A 16,219-nucleotide genomic window follows, 5' to 3' on the forward strand; every position below is an offset into this window, starting at 1 on the left:
TCATGAAAAAAGGCTTAAGAAGCCAACAGTTGTGTGAACAAGATAATAGGTGGGAAAACAAATAATAAGGTAACAAATGTTCTCTAGAATATTAAAAAGACATTTTAGCTGTATCTCTCAGCCCTAACTGTAATGCATTGTGTCAATTCCATTTCCCCTCAATTCTCTCACTTTTTGTTTAAAAACATGCTTTATACTAGGAACTTCTCAAAAATTTGCAAGAGAACTTACGACTTTATTTCAAACAGGCGAGGGTCTCCTTTGCTGATTGTGGGAAATCTTTTCAAGTAAGTTGAGGGTCTGGGTGCTAAACTCTGCATGTTTTCACAGAATCATTGGGATGCATTTCATCACAAGTCTTAGCTTACAGGAGTTTGACATTGCCAGGAACGTCCTGGAACTGATATATGCACAAACTCTGGTGTGGTAAGTCGAGAATCTTCTGGTTCCTGCTTGACTGTGGACTGAGTTCAGTGGCGAGTCCCAGAATCTGTTGTTATTAAAGCTGCATGGGCTACTCCAAATCCAGCCAGCTTGAGAACCATGACTTTACATCCCTTTCCTTTACGAAGACTTCGGGCAAGAATCAAAGTAGAGCAGGAACCCCAACCTGGATGCCCCCAGGCCACATCTAGACTGCAAGTGTGTCTTGCTTATCTCACAGTGCTTTTCCTAAAAGTTTGAATTAGCCACCAATATTTTAAAATCCAGAGATCTTACATACAGTTTAAAATGCCTGACTTCTCTCGGAAAAAGGAGAGATCTAGACCATCTCCTATTCTAGTTACAATTGGCTGGGTCTTCAGCTGGGCTAATGCCTCCAGTTTATCATAGTCCCCAGCTCGAACTATTATCTTCCCAACATAGATTTGCTGTTTCTTGTTGCCCTTATGGTAGAAGATTTTACTTTTCATTGATGTTTCAACAGAAGAAAGGCAGAAGGGCTGTCTATTTCTTACTCCTGGCCTGCTTCACTCACTGATGTAATACCTAATGGGGCCACTGTGGCCTTTGGGGTTTGTGACCTGTTTTGGCAGCTCTGCATGTGCATGTGTGTGTGCCCGTGTGCCTATGTATGGAGACTAGACAGCTAGTTGCATCAAAGTTTTGACAAGCTCACTTAGAAACTCAAACCAATAACCAATCATTATTTTTATTTATTTTAACATGACATCATTAAGGCCCAAGTTCTGTGTGGTTTATCAAGGTCCCAGATTCTGTCTGCTGAGGCATTGCTAATTTGAAAGTAAGGGATTTAGAGTTAGGAGCAATCTTCCCCTGTATTAGTTTATTAGGCTGCCATAGCAAAGAAACTTAGATTCTGGGGCTAGCTCTGCTCCTCACTGAGGTCACTGAGTTTCCCTGAGCCTCAGTATCTTTATCTGTAAAATGCAAATAATACTGTCTTTGAATTGTGTTGAGGATTAAGTCAAATGGTATATGAAAACCACTTTGCAATCTTCAATATGCCATGCAACTGTAAAATGTTTTATTTTCTAACTCTTTAAAGTTGCTCTGAGTGATTTAGCTATCTGCAAGGAACTCACTAATATCAATGAGTTTATTTTTAAAGGTTGTGAGGACTCTTTCTTCCAGTGGTTCAGGTGATGCATTTGCATACAACCAGGTTACCCCTGGCAACTAGGCAGAGTATAAAAGCCTTTCACCTACATTGTGTCAACTAAGCAGATGTCTTTGGGGCAAATTACTTAAACTCTCTCTAAACAGTTTTCTAATCTGTTAATGGGGGAAGTATTAGTACCTACTTCACAGGTTTAGGTGAAGAACTGGAACTAAGTGCTTAGTGAGTACCTGACTCAGAAGTGTTTTATAAGTGGGGGAAAAGTTACAATCAGAGATGGCCATTATTACTTCTGGGCCTTTAAGGTTTTTGTCAGTAAGTCACAAATAAGCACAATTGAAAACACATATCTTTTTCTTTCTCAGTGGCAATTACAGATTTAACCTCTGTGGGTTTAGGAGAATATAGCCTGTGATGATCTGTAAAAGAAGATAACAGAATAACAGAAGTTGAGTGATGCTAGGGGTGACGGTAGAGATAAGGTGAGGGAAGTGTCTCCCAACCACAGACATTTGTGCACCAGCCCGCCTATTGTTGGCATGTCTACACATCACCTTCACTGGTTTTTACTTAATATTACTTTTAAAAATATGTGCTGTTTTAGCTTAAACACACTTTAAAGGAGTCTTTATTTTACAATTATAAATAGAAAACCAGTGTCATCTGACAGAAATTGCAAGTAACTTGAAAAATAAAGTCAGTCTCATTACAAGTAGTCATTAAATTCTAGCTAAATGCTGCTCTCAGCTAAGTCTCACAGTCTACAGCCTGCTCCTTCTTTCAGCAAAATGGGAGGTTGGCAAGTGTTTAGGAGTCAAAGAAATTCTAGCACCAATCTGAGCTCTTCTTTTGAGGTCAGGAGCACTGAGAGTTGAAGGGGGAATGCCTTCTCATTTATAACGCGATGCAGTTCAGTGTCTATCCTTGCAGACCTTCTGGAATGCATGGGGTGGGGTTGGGGAGGGAACATGTTCCGCATTTGGAACACCTAGGTTACACTTGGCTTGCTGATGGACCTCTGGTGGTTTAATGGCTGTGTGGGTGGGGTTCTGTGCAATAGCTCTTTTCCAGAGCTGGGAAGAGAGTAGCTGCAGATACTGGGAATGGTGTGAATTTTCCTGGTTTGCAGGGGTGGAATCAGTATCCCTCTGTATTAGTTCATTAGTCTGTCATAACAAAGAAACACAGACCAGGGGGCATAAACAATGCAAATTTATTTTCTCACAGTTCTGGAGGCTAGAAGCCCAAGCTCAAGGTTTCTGCAGGGTTGGTTTCTTCTGAAGCCAGAAGATCATCTTTGCCCTGTGTATTCCCATAGTCTTCCCTCTGTGTGTCTGTGTCCTAGTCTCTTCTTTTAGAGGATTGGATTAGTACCCACCCTACTGACCTCATTTTACTTTAATTACCTCTTTAAAGGCCCTATCTACAAATACAGTTGAATTCTGAAATATTGCAGTTAGAGCTTGAATATATGAATTTTTGAGGGACATGGTACAGCCCATAACACCCTTTTCCCCTTCCCTCCACACCCCATATTGGCCCCACTCCCTGTGTCTCCTCTGATCTATGACACTCACCCTCTCTTCCTCATAGGATTGGGACCTTCTTCTGCCCACTGCTGCCCTTTATCCAAATGATTACTCTTTTCATCATGTTTTACGTCAAAAATGTGAGTCAATCTGAAGTTGGAACGGATCAGCTTGACTCAGTCACATGTGACCCTGTAGTGGTTGGAGTTGGGTGAGGGGGTGTGGTTGGGGGCACTGGGAAGGGTATCAGGAAGCCTGTGTCTTGCTGGGGTCCCTCTGACAGCTCCCAGATGGTAGGTGGGTACTTCTTTCTCTCCAGATCAGCCTGATGATGAATTTTCAGCCTCCAAGCAAAGCCTGGCGGGCCTCACAGATGATGACCTTCTTCATCTTCTTGCTCTTCTTCCCATCCTTCACTGGGGTCCTGTGCACCCTGGCCATCACCATCTGGAGGTAGGATATAACCACTTTAGAATGAGGCCTTAGAGCTGGGGTGGGTGAGTGCTTTAAAATGCATATTTTATTATTAGTCAGGTGTGGTGAGGCTAGCAAATCAGGAGATAACTGCCCCTGAAAAGATAATTTTTTTTATGCTCACAGATTCCCCCAAAAATGGGGGATGCCACACCACAAAGGATGGGGGAGCATGTGGGAAGGCGCCATTGTAATTCTGGAGGCAGAAGGAGCAATGGGAAAGGTGGGCAGAGCCTTCATTGTGGTTTCTATGGGAAGGAACAGGCCAGGCAGGATAAGCAGGTTTAGGACTGGCTAGTTTGAATAATTTCAGCAGGCCCTGGGGCACTGGGGCTGTCTGGAGTTGCAGGGTACCTGGCCATCCGGTGATTATGGCAGCATAATAGCAGCCCAAGGTGTGCAAGCTTGATAGAGGAGCTGGGGCATGAGAGGCGGGGCTCTGGATTGGTTGGTTTGCATATGAAAGACTTGCTTTGTAGGTTAGCCCTAGAAATGGCGGTTTCTCCAGGGTCAGTAAGGCCCTAGATACCAAAACATCAGTAAAAAGACATGCTTAATACAGTGTTTTAACTGCAGGTTCCCTTGCTAACCAACAGACACTAGGAAGGGAATATGGCTGGGTTAGGTGCCCACCATTGTGCCTGGCACAGCTTCCTCGCTTTCCCCAGAATGGGGAAAAGACAGTTCCTTCCCTGGAGAACAGAACTGCATCTAAATAAACTGAAAGGCCCTGTCTGACCAGGCTGTCTCCTACTTCTCCAACCTGATGTCCATTGGCTTCATCCTCCTCTGGCTCCACAGCTCTCCCTCCCTTACTGGGACTCTGAGAGCCACTCTCCACACGGAGCACGGTCTTCTATTTGAAGAGCTCTCCCCATTCATTCCCTTTGCTTGGGAGTCTTCTTCCCACTCTCTGGCTCTTGGCTCAAAATTCACCTCTGAGGTCTGACCTTCCCGACCATCCTTGTCTCTGTCAGTTCCACCTCTACCTTCTCTCAGGTGAGTTTTTTCTTCATTCCATAGTTCACAATCAGAAATGCCTTTGTTTGAATCTTTGTTTAATTGCTTACTCATTGGTTGCCCATCTTCCCCACTAGAATATAAATTTGAGAGGGCAGGTACTGTGTCTGTCTTGTTTACTATGGATTCTCCAGGGCTTAGTATCTAGCACAGTGCCTGGTATGAGTGCAATAAACCTAGAACGAATTAATGAATGAGGGAATAAACAAACAAACAAAGAAGTTAATTTTTAGGATACATGTGGAACTGGAACCACTGGCAATTTAAGTAGCTTCAGGGCAGGCTACTCTGTTTTGTCTCTTCCTAACAAGTTCCTTATCATCCTCTAGTTTTTGCTTGTTCGTAACAACAAACTGCACGTAGCCATCATTGCCACAACTTCAGGTTCCATAGATTGCAGGGTCACTTCATATTTCTTGGTTCAAGTTCCCAATAAAGAGAATCTGGTTGCCCCAGTTCATTTCTTTGAGCCAAGGTACCACAGAGGCTGCTGCCTGGTCTTTGGATTGACTGCCATTGGATCAGGTGACACTCCTGTCCGAGAGCTGGTCCTCAGAGTGTGAGTCATGAGTATAAAACAGACCAGCTGAGGCTGGGAGAAGGAGAGTTTCCTTTGCAATGAGGGTGTGGGTAGAGCAGGCAAGGATTACGGGTTTCAGAGCCCAGAAAGGAACCCCTGATTGTAGAACCAACTAGACCAAGTCAGACACTTAGAGGTATTTTTCTGTTCCTTGTTTTACCAGATTGAAACCATCAGCTGATTGTGGCCCATTTCGAGGTCTGCCCTTCTTCATTCACTCCATTTACAGCTGGATTGACACCCTGAGTAAAAGGCCCGGCTACCTGTGGGTCGTTTGGATCTACCAGAACCTCATCGGCAGTGTGCACTTCTTTTTCATCCTCACCCTTATTGTATTGTAAGTGGGACACCTTGGGAAACACTCCACTGTGTAGACAGCCACAGGGATGTTTGGTAGGAAAGCAAAGGGCTGCAGGAGAGCTCAGTGTTTGGGATGATCCTGGCTCTGCCCTTGAGTTTTTAAAACATGTAGTTCATATTTTCCTACCTTAGTTTTTTTTGCCTGTTTTATGAAGAAAGCAATACCTGTTCTGTCCCTCATAAGAGATAACATGAAATTAAAATGAAAAAAAAAATGGATATGAGAATGCTTAGGATAATTACATGTGTGATTCTTTCTGAGATTGTGACATTAAAATGGGTTGGTCATTATTGATACATAGGATAGTGTGTTTTCATTTTCAAATAGAAAAAGATCAATTTTTGACTTCTTGTGAAAAAAGTAGATTTGCCAAGACTGCTCCTGTTTTCCTGCATGAACACTTGGGTGGCTGTCCCTCTGTGGAAGCCCAGCCCTGCTGGTATTGGAGATTGCAGTTCCTCACGTAGAGGGGCGCTGGCTCTCAGTCGGGCCCTCCTTCCCCAGCACTGTGTTACCACTGGCCTCTTCAAAATGGAGAGCCTTCCTAGAGTCTTGCTCCTTCAAACTTCTAATTCAGTGGGGAGCTTGTTAGAAATGCAGAATCTCAGGCCCTATCCCAGACATACAGAATCAGCATCTCCATTTTAACAAATTCCCAGGAAATTTGTATCACACTGAAGTTTGAATAGAACTGCCCAGATTCATAAATGCTGGTGCACATTAGAATCATGTATTTTAAAAATTACTGATTGGCCCCATGTCCAGAAAAGCTCAACTGATCAATCTGAGGAGGGGCCATGGCATGAGTCCTTTTACTGCCTCTCAGGTGATTCCGTGTGCGGAATGGTGAGAAGCGTTGCTATAATGTATTCAACCTATAATTCAATCTGGCTAAAAAGTTGAATCAGGTCTCTAAATCTCACCACCAGTTTACAAGAAATAAAAAGTGAAAAGAAACATGTCCCTTTCAGGGACACAGTTGGGCCAAAATCCATTTTTGAGCAAATAATACGGGTCCTTTGCACTCAGTTATAATCCACAGCCTGCCAAACACCGGCAAACATGTCTGCCATTCTTTCTCTTCTTCTCTTCCAGAATCATCACTTACCTTTACTGGCAGATCACAGAGGGAAGGAAGATTATGATCAGACTGCTCCACGAACAGATCATTAATGTAAGTTCTGTTGGACCCCTCTGTTATCCTTCCCCCTTTCCAACATTTTATAATGGGAATTTTCACACATATTCCAACACACAACTAGTACAATGAATCCCTACCTGACTACCACCCACCCCTACAACCATCAACAATTGTATACTCTCATTACATCTAGTCACTACCCTTTCATTGCAAATCGCTGCATTATTTTAAAGAAAACCCTAGTCTTTATACCATTTTATCTATAAAAACTTGTATATGCCTAAGATATACAGGCCTTTAAAAAAACATAACCACAATACCAATCATCACAGCCAAAAGAATTACTGCCCTTTCTATCATTTAATATCCAGTCAATGGTCAGATTTCCTCAATGGTCCCATTAAGTGTCTTTTTTACAGTAGGGTTGTTCAAAGCAGGGTCTGAAAAAGTGCCATGTGTTGCATTTGGCTGATATGTCTTTTATGTGTCTTTCAGTCTATAACTGTTCACTCCTCCTCTCTTCTTGTGCCATTTATTGTGGAAGAAGCCAGGTCATTGTCTCGTTATAGTTCCTATGTTCTGGATATATCTGATTTTCAACCCTGTGGTGGAGTTTGGCATGTTTCTTTTCACTTTTTATTTCCTGTAAACAGGTGGTGAGATTTAGAGACCTGAGTAGATTCAGATTCAACTTTTTAGCCAGAATTCTTCATAGATGAAGCTATGCACTTCGTATGGCATTTGAGATATAAAATGTAACTTTTAAAAAGATTTTATTATTTATTTTTAGAGAGAAGGGAAAGAGGGAAAAAGACAAGGAGAGAGATTTCAATGTAAGAGAGAAACAATCAATTCATTGCCACTCCTACCTGCCCCAACTTGGAACCAAACTCTCAGTTGAACCTATGACTTTTTGCTTTGCGGGATGACTTCCAACAAACTAAGCCACACTGGTCAGGTCTTAAATGTGATTGTCTTTTTGGTGTGATGTTAAGAGTAATCAATGGGTCCATGCTTTGTCAGCCTGACCCATCATCCATCATAGAGCTCCCCATCAGCCTTTCTCTCTAACGGATTTCGCCGCCTACGATGCCTATTGCCTAGAAGTTCGATGTATTTCATGGGGGATTACAAAATAGTGATACTCTAATTCTAGACTTTCTCCTGCATTGATTAACTGGGATTCTTCTACCAAAGAATTTTTACTCAACAGTGATTTGATTACCTTGAAATACAGTTCATACAGGAAAGGCAAAGTCAATGCATGGTTCTTTCCCTTTATTTGCTAGTTTTTAAAATGCCTACTGTATTAGTTGCCTGGGGTGCCTTAAAAATTACCACAAACTTAGTGGCTTAAAACAACAGAAATTTATCATATCACAGTTCTGGAGGCCAGAAATCCAAAATTAAGGTGTCAGCGGGATTGGTTCCCCCTGAAGCTCTGAGGGAGATTCTGTTCCATGCACTTTTCCTCTCTTCTGATGGCAGCTGCTGAATCTTAGTGTTCCTCAGTTTGGGGCTTTGTAACTCCTATCTCTGTCTCCACCTTAACAAGGCCTTTCTCTCTGTGAGTCTGTTTGTCCTTCTCTTTGACGGACTTGCCATTGGGTTTAGGGTTTACCTTCATCCAGGATGATCTCATCCCCAAATTCTTGATTTAATTATATCTGCTAAGACCCTTTTCCAAACAGAGCCATGTTCACAGGTATTGGGGTTAGGATAACTTGGACATATTTATTCAAGTCACTGTGCAGTGACCTTCCAAATGTTGCCAATGAGGATTTTTAAATTTTCATGATGAATTCATGGCTTTAAGTATATTTTGACATCTTTTAGTTACAGTCACTTGTTTATGGGTAAATAGCCTCATCCTTTGCTAGTGGAAATCCTTTTGAATTAGCTCCTGGGTTCTTTCAGCATGACTCCAGAGGTCGTTGATAGTTTGCTTGCTCTCTGGAAGAGTAAGCTTTCCAGATTCATCTTGTTCATTTCCTGTCTCAGAACAGGAATCAGACATTATTTTCAATTTATTCAGGGAGCCCTAGTGAAATGGTATTTAGAGACCACAGTCTGGGCAAAGGGATACTCATTGCTACTGGGCAGGTTCTTTTCTAAATACCAGCATAATCATGACATGAGCTCTTATGTCTAAGAACATGGGAAAGAAGCAGGACTCCCCAGGGTTCTCTCTGCTTGAATCATTGGGGTTTCAGATCATTTGAGTTGGTCCTTTCTAGAGTGTAACAGAAGGGCATGGATTAGTTATACTTTTTTCCCTGCCTGTCCCCTGAAATATCACCTATATTTTTCTGATGCAGCACTCTGAACAGTTTGGGCAAGTCTTATGAAGATCTCAACATGGGAGGGATTTGATTCTAAAACCTCCAGTTGTTAAGGCAGTGCCAGGCAGGTGTTTGGATGGCATCATTTCAGGAAAGCACCATAAGCATCACCACAGGTCTGCCTGCTTGGGAGTCTTGACCAGAGAATGACCACAAAGACTGGGACATTGTCTCCAAAAGATTCAGACAAAGAGACTGGGAATAGGCATGGCAATGACCTTTTCCAATATGATCACCTGCATCAGAACTCCTGAATGCTTCTTAAAAGTACAAATTTCCTTCCCTTTTCCATCCAATAATAGCAACAGATAACATTTATTGAGGACCTAGATAATGCCTGGCATTGTGTTAAGTGATAAAAAATTCTACTAAATTTTTATTCCTCTTTCTGAGCACAAACATTTCCTGGAACCACTATTTAAAATTAAGGTAATCAAGACTTACAAAGTGAAGTGATTTGCCCAAAGTCATAGGACTAGTAAATAGTGGGATTTAAACCAGGTGACTCCAAAATTTGTGCTCTTTTACTACAATGCAGTTTTGCCCCCGAGTCAAAATCTGTTGGGGAAAGGCTGAGAGTCTGCATTTTTTCAAGCTCTCCAGATAGTTCTAATTTGCTCCAGAATAAGGAAAGAGCTGCTGCATATGAGAGATTTCTGAAAATGTTGGCTACATTCAAGACTGCTGGAGGAGCTTGTTAAAAATAAGAATTCCCAAGTTCAGTTATTTCCTAGAGAATAATTCCAATTAATAAATGTAGAAGGAACACAGGGAACAGAAAATCATGACGAAGTAAATAGCACAGTAATAACTGTTGCAAGCAAGATCCACTAGTGGATGCTATCATTAGTGGGTGAAAGTTTAAGGAAAAATGAAGGCATGGGAACTGGACTGACTTAGACTGGACAGACCATTGAAGGTGCTTGCTAGCCCACCTCAGCACAGGTGGAACATACCACTCTCTCATCTGCGACAGATTCGCAGGAAAGTGACTCACCCTCCTGGGGAAGGCATGTCCACTTCCTGTCTTCCCCATCCCAACTAGGGAGTTATTTAACTGGGTCTATTCCACGAACACAGGTCACTTTGACAAATGAAATATATTTGATGTCCTTAGATGCAGAGCTGCAAGGTTTGACATTCTCAGTGGGAGGACAGGGAAGACCCAGATAATGTGGGTTCCCAGACAGGGTTCTGGAGCAGAGGGAATGCCAAGAAAGGGGATGAAGTAAATCATTTGTCCTGGGCCTTCAGCCAGTGTCATATAAATTGCTTCTAGCAACTAGGCTGGAAAAGGCTGCTACCCAAGCCTGCTAGGAGAATTGCTTTAGAGGAGAATATTCCAATTCACGAAGATGTGAAATGTCTCTTTTCTTTCATCACGAGAAAATGTGGCAGCAATAGCCATCCACTGGACCCTACTCACCTAGACATAAACCTTCCCAACATTTGCTTCTCCACCCCACACCATCATTCATCCTCCATGTTTTTATCTTCATTTTTCTTCTTGGCAGGAGGGCAAAGATAAAATGTTCCTGATAGAAAAGTTGACTAAGCTGCAGGATGCAGAGAAGAGAGCAAACCCCAGCTCATCCACACTGGAAAGGAGAGACATGGAGGTGAGGCTGGAGGCCGCCTCAGGACCCCCGTGACACACACTTGCCTCCCCATGTAAAGGGCATCAGGGAACCAGTGTCACATAAGGACACTTCACTTTCTATGTTGAGACATTTCTGTATTTTTTTTAATTTAAAAAATAGTGCTCATTCATTTAGCACTTTCCCTTCCCAGCCTTGTTCTAGGTGCTGGGGTTATTGTAGTGTTGCTTTTTCACAGAAGTGGGGCTATACAATGCACATCTATCATAATCCCCCCTTAATATTGTGAACTTGTTGCAGTTTGCACATATTTGTACATTGGATTGTTTCCATGTTTTCTTAAGTACTAAAAACAGTGTGCAATGAACCACTTTTGTTATAATTATTTTATGTGAGTATATCAGCCACAGGCCATCCAAATGATGATGTTAGTAGATATTGCCATGTCTACTGTTCCAGAGCCCATGCTGGCTTCCTTGGTGTTCCGGAAAATATAGCTAAACAGTAAATGAACCTTAATTCAAATGCCACTGGTTTTGAAAGTTATGATCTTGTCCGAAGAGACTGCTGTGTCATTTTCTATCTTGTGTAATTAATACTACCAGCACCACTGAGGGATCTAGAGGCTCAACTCTAAATCCTGGGAAGGTAGGAACCATGTCTATGACCTTGCAGCCCCAGGTCCTAAGCTATTACCCAACAAATTGTAAATACTTTATGAAATGAATGAGAAAAATAAATGGAATCACAGTCCCTAAAAAACACAACAAAACATGTTTGATGTTTTTATGGTTGAGCCTTGTTCTTAATCTGTCACTTCTTAGTTTTAAAATTGTGGAGGCTCACGAACCTCAGTGACTCTGCACCAGGACCTGGAGTCTACATTACTTTCCACTGAGGAGGCTGCTTGTTTTCTTCTTTTCAGGAGCCAGGCCCTTTGCATGGCTGGGAACATGAAGCTGCTTCTGGTGAGTAACCCAACTGGCACTGAAGAATATCTAATTTGTCTAGATGACATACCCCAAGACAGAGTATCGGACTTGCTCGTGTATCAGTTACTCGTTCAATTGCAAGAATCAACCTAAAGTAACTTTAGCTAAAACCCAAGCAGAATTCTTGCTTTAAAAGCTGGGGCTCACAGTGTACCACAAGAACCTGGTTTCTTTCTGTTCAATTCTTGTCTGTGTTAGTTCCTTTCTCAAGTAGCCTTTCCTAATAATTGCAAGACAGCTTTATCATCTTCTTCTATCCATGGGCCAGACCTGAGCTGCAGGCCTCATCTGTAGATACAGTGGAACAACCATAGAGGCCACAGGGGAAGAGTGACTTCCCCAAGAAAACCTGTGGTTAATGCCAGAAGGGAATGAATGCTGGGGAGGAAAAAAACAAATTCATCTTTTTCGGGATAGTACTTACTGGCAGCCTGCAATGATGGGAGTTCAAGGGACAGAACTGAAGAAACTTAAAAGGAGGAGGGAAGGAAGGCAGGAGAAGCTGAGCTATCCTGAAGGCAGCTTGGAGAGATGGGGCAATGTGTGTCTGTGCTAACTTCTCTTTTCCTGTGTCAAACCCAGACCTGCGATTTAGGCGGTCAGTTCAAGAAGGTAATTCAAAAGCCTGAGACTATTGTAGACAGACACTAATCAAATAAGGAAAGAAGATAAAAGTGGAACAACTTCTTCCATGACACCTGGGCATTTTGGAGTTTTTCAGAAAAGAATTCAAGCCATTTGCCAGGAGTGGAAACTGACCACAGTGTAAATACTGAAGTAAAATTGTCCATTCCCTGTCAGTATTTTACACTTGAGTTGCTGATTTTTTTAACATAAAATATTTGAGATTTTGTAATAAAGACTGTTGTAATATTTTAACTAGTTTGCAAAAACCTGGGAAGAGATTACCTGGGAATGATGTATTTTGCTTTAAGAGATGTGCATATGAATTATTGGTCCTCAAAAATTTCTCTTCCCAGATCTCCCAGACCTAGCAAAGGTTTGGAAGGTGATGCTAAGGCAAGTGGTCCAGTCTGAATAAAACTGTGATCCTCTGTCAGGGATGTGATGCCTCTGAATTGTGGAACCTGCATTTGTTCATGACTTTGAACTAAAAATGTCTCTATGTTACCCAGAGACAAAATACAACCAGAGGTCTCAGCTGTGAACTTAATGCATATCAAGTACATGTGTCTTTGGGGTTGGACGGGCATAGGAGGTGTGTGGGCTCTGATCTGTGAGGTTTTATACATGACCATCAAAGTGTTATATTGAACCAATTGTGAGACCAGTGGTATGTGTGGAATACATATATATATATATATATATGTATTTGTGTGTGAAATGAATATAAATGAACATATGTGGGTGTATATGTATATATACTCATATGCACACACACACATAGATATGTAGCATTCTTTTGCAGATTTGCCAAATGATTCACAAGGCATGTGACTATACTTAAAACTGAAGGTTCCAGCAGAAAGGTACAATTACTGAATTACTTGAGGTGGGGGGAGTCTCCTTTTGAGTAATCACTGTCATGAAGTCTAATTGGAAATGAATTTAGAAGACATTTAAGATACATTTGATACACAAACATCCAACCAGTGTTAAGTCATGGATTCACTTTTTCATTCACTTATTTATTCATTAATTGATTTCATCAACTGAATTAATTCCTTTTGGTTTCATCTTTGCTAGTGGTTGCTAGTAGTGTTCATTCATTCATTCATTTCATAAATATGTGCCAAATGGTGAACAAGATAGTGAATAAATCAAGATACAGTCGCTGCCCTCATACACTTACTGTAGCAGATTAATTTAGACAGGAACTTAATCATTTAACAATAATTGTAATTGTGATAGGTGCTCTGAAGGCTTCCCAGGGACAACTGGGACACAGCTTGTCTGTGGGGTCAGTGAAGGCAGCCTGTGGTAATGCTGTTTGAAATGACTTTCTCCCTTCAGTGTCATTGTAATCCTGCTTGTGTTTCTCTGATGTCTACATCGAACATGAACTGTCTGAAAGTGTCTTTTTGCTGACTCACCACATGCTAAGAGTTTCTATCTCCATTCACCTCCATCTGGCCTCCACTTCTGTAAAGCCCCTGCTTAGCCTGGAGGAATAAACACAATGAAAAGACCTAGTCTGTAGGTCTCACACTCACATTTGGTAGAGAATGCTTTTAACACTTGGTTTTCAGATAAGGGGAAATATTAACCAAATACCACGGGCCAGGTGGCTTAAACAACACAAATTTATTTTCTTACAGTTCTGGAGGCTAGAAGTTCAAGATCAAAGTGTTGGTGTCCACAGTTTTGTTTTCATTCTGAGGCCTTTCACCTTGGCTTGCAGATGGCCACATTCCTGCTGTGTTCTCACATGCTTTATTCCCTCGGTGTGTGCACATTCTGGTGTACCTTTATGTGTCCCGGTGTTCTCTTGTAAGAGGACACCAGGCAGATTGGAATAGGACTCACTTTATTGGCTTCCTTTTAATTCATTCACCTGCCTAAAGGTCCATCTCCAAATATGGCTATGTTCTGAGGTACTGGGGGTTCAGATTTCAGCATGTGATCTTCTGAGCCAACACAGTTCAGCCCATAACAGGGGCCAGCTCTCCCCCAGTCCCTTTAGGCACCCAGGTTCTCAATACTGACTGCCCTCAGAGTCACAGGGGAAGCTGCCCCGCAACAGCCAGGCCCAGGCCCCACTCTAGACCTAAATCAGGCATCCGTACATTTTCTTTAAAGCTTCCTGAATGATGTCAGTAAAAAGCCAAGGTTGAGAACTACCGAGCTAGGATCTAGAGTTCTTCCCAAACTTGCCTGACCATAAAAGCTACCCAAAGCACTTACTAAACATGCAAAGAGTGAGCTCATAAAATGGCATCAAAATCTTCAGGTGACATTCCCCCATCCTCCTCTTCCAATCTTTATTTTAATTAGTTCAAAATGATAAAAGTAACACATGCTTTCCAGCTGTCACTTGAAAGCTGGATAACCTCTGCAATTTTAAGTATAAAAGGATTGCCTGTTTTGAATTTCTGCAGGATCTGATCCTTCCAGTGACCTCAGCAAATGGCCCAGTTCATTTCTTACGATGCTATTAGAGGATTTTGTGTGAAGTTCAATTATAAAAGGAGTGACTAAAAATAACAGACTGGCATATGTTTTTATAATCTTTGAACTGAGGACAGATGGTAAGAATTCAGCTCATTAATAGGAATTGTCTCAGTATGGTAACCAGCATTTCACAGTACTCCTCTACTCCTCCAAGTTGAAACTATTTCACAGCATTTCCATGTCTGATCAACTGAGGGACTAACCATTGAGAGGAACTCCACTTTGCACATGAGTGCACCTGCCTGATACAAGTAGTGCCTTATACTTGAGCGGTGTTACTTTCTGCTCAGTGCCTTTCCCACTTTAATCACCAGAGCTCTTATTACAAAGCAGATTCTAGCCCTGGCTGGTGTGATTCTAATTTGTGAGGTTGGAGAAAGGGCCTGAGAGTCTTTCTGTCTAGTACTATGGTCTGAGGGCCACACCCTGAGAGCACCCATATTTTTTCTTATTTTATATTTATAACAATAGTATTACACTGTTAACATTGTTCAAAAACACTTGCAGCCCTGGCTGGCATAGCTCAGTGGATTGAGCACAGGCTGTGAACCAGAGGGTCGCTGGTTTGATTCCCAGTCAGGGCACATGCCTGGGTTGTGGGCCAGGTCCCCAGTTGGGGCCACATGAGAGGCAACCACACATTGACATTTCTCTCCCTCTTTCTTCCTCTCTTACCCTCTCTAAAAATAAAATCTTTAAAAAAAAAGCACTCCCAGTTTTATCATTTGAACCTAACATTATTGCTGTCAGATAATTAGTGCAAATATATTTGACAGATGATGAAAACTTAGGCACACGGGTTAAGTGATTTGTCTAAGGTCTCATAGCTAGTTAGCAGCAGAATCAAGGACTTCAGGTTTTCTCTACCTCAGTGGTTCTGACTTGTGCAGGTATCAGAACTACCCAGAAGGCTTATTAAAACACATCCTGAGCCCCGCCCAGAGTTTCAGTAGTTCTGGGATGGGCTCTTGAGAATTTGCATTTCCAACTCCCCCCCCCATAATTGATGATGAATAAATGTCTCAAAGGACAGCACCCACTGTCCCTGATATCCAGCCTCTTCTTAATATCTGGTATTCTGCAAATATTTTGAGTATAAAGTTTAATGATAGAATGAAGTCATTAATCTTCAGTATTTTTGATCAAAAAAATCAAATAACCTTACTGTACAGTAATTATCACTCCATGCTAAAGGTCTGAGTGGATGTTTGTAATATTTCATTAACTCACACCTTTGCTGTCTTCAAAGCTGTGGTTTACTGTCCTATTGAAGCACTATTTCCACTTTAGAAAATGGTATGTGTAATTTTATTTAGAAATCTGCATCTAATAAAGTTTATGTCTTGCTGACATTCTTGTCAAAACAGGATTTTAGACACCAGTCTCCAAATAAGCAAAACCAGTGTTTAATTAAGTAGTGGATTTTTTTTAAGTCTTTCGAGGTAACTCTTCCTTGTTACCTGCCTCC

At 41.7% G+C, this 16,219-nt stretch overlaps 1 protein-coding gene across 2 annotated transcripts in view; it reads left to right on the top strand.

The window, feature by feature from the left end:
- The window catches only part of TMC5 (transmembrane channel like 5), a 67,520-nt gene extending 55,022 nt beyond the window's left edge, over positions 1 to 12,498 (top strand). For both annotated transcript variants that reach the window (XM_045819354.1, XM_045819355.1), the window contains exons 14-21: positions 331 to 426; positions 3,176 to 3,251; positions 3,431 to 3,564; positions 5,349 to 5,522; positions 6,642 to 6,720; positions 10,544 to 10,648; positions 11,553 to 11,595; positions 12,202 to 12,498. In XM_045819354.1, the coding sequence (XP_045675310.1) occupies positions 331 to 426; positions 3,176 to 3,251; positions 3,431 to 3,564; positions 5,349 to 5,522; positions 6,642 to 6,720; positions 10,544 to 10,648; positions 11,553 to 11,595; positions 12,202 to 12,248 (754 nt within the window). In that variant the 3' untranslated portion in view covers positions 12,249 to 12,498. The remainder of the gene's footprint in view (positions 1 to 330; positions 427 to 3,175; positions 3,252 to 3,430; positions 3,565 to 5,348; positions 5,523 to 6,641; positions 6,721 to 10,543; positions 10,649 to 11,552; positions 11,596 to 12,201) is intronic.
- The last annotated feature ends 3,721 nt before the right edge of the window (positions 12,499 to 16,219 follow it).

This window comes from Phyllostomus hastatus, unplaced genomic scaffold (genome assembly GCF_019186645.2).
Source record: "Phyllostomus hastatus isolate PE091 unplaced genomic scaffold, TTU_PhHast_1.1 phas_scaffold_385, whole genome shotgun sequence".
Lineage (NCBI taxonomy): Eukaryota > Metazoa > Chordata > Mammalia > Chiroptera > Phyllostomidae > Phyllostomus > Phyllostomus hastatus.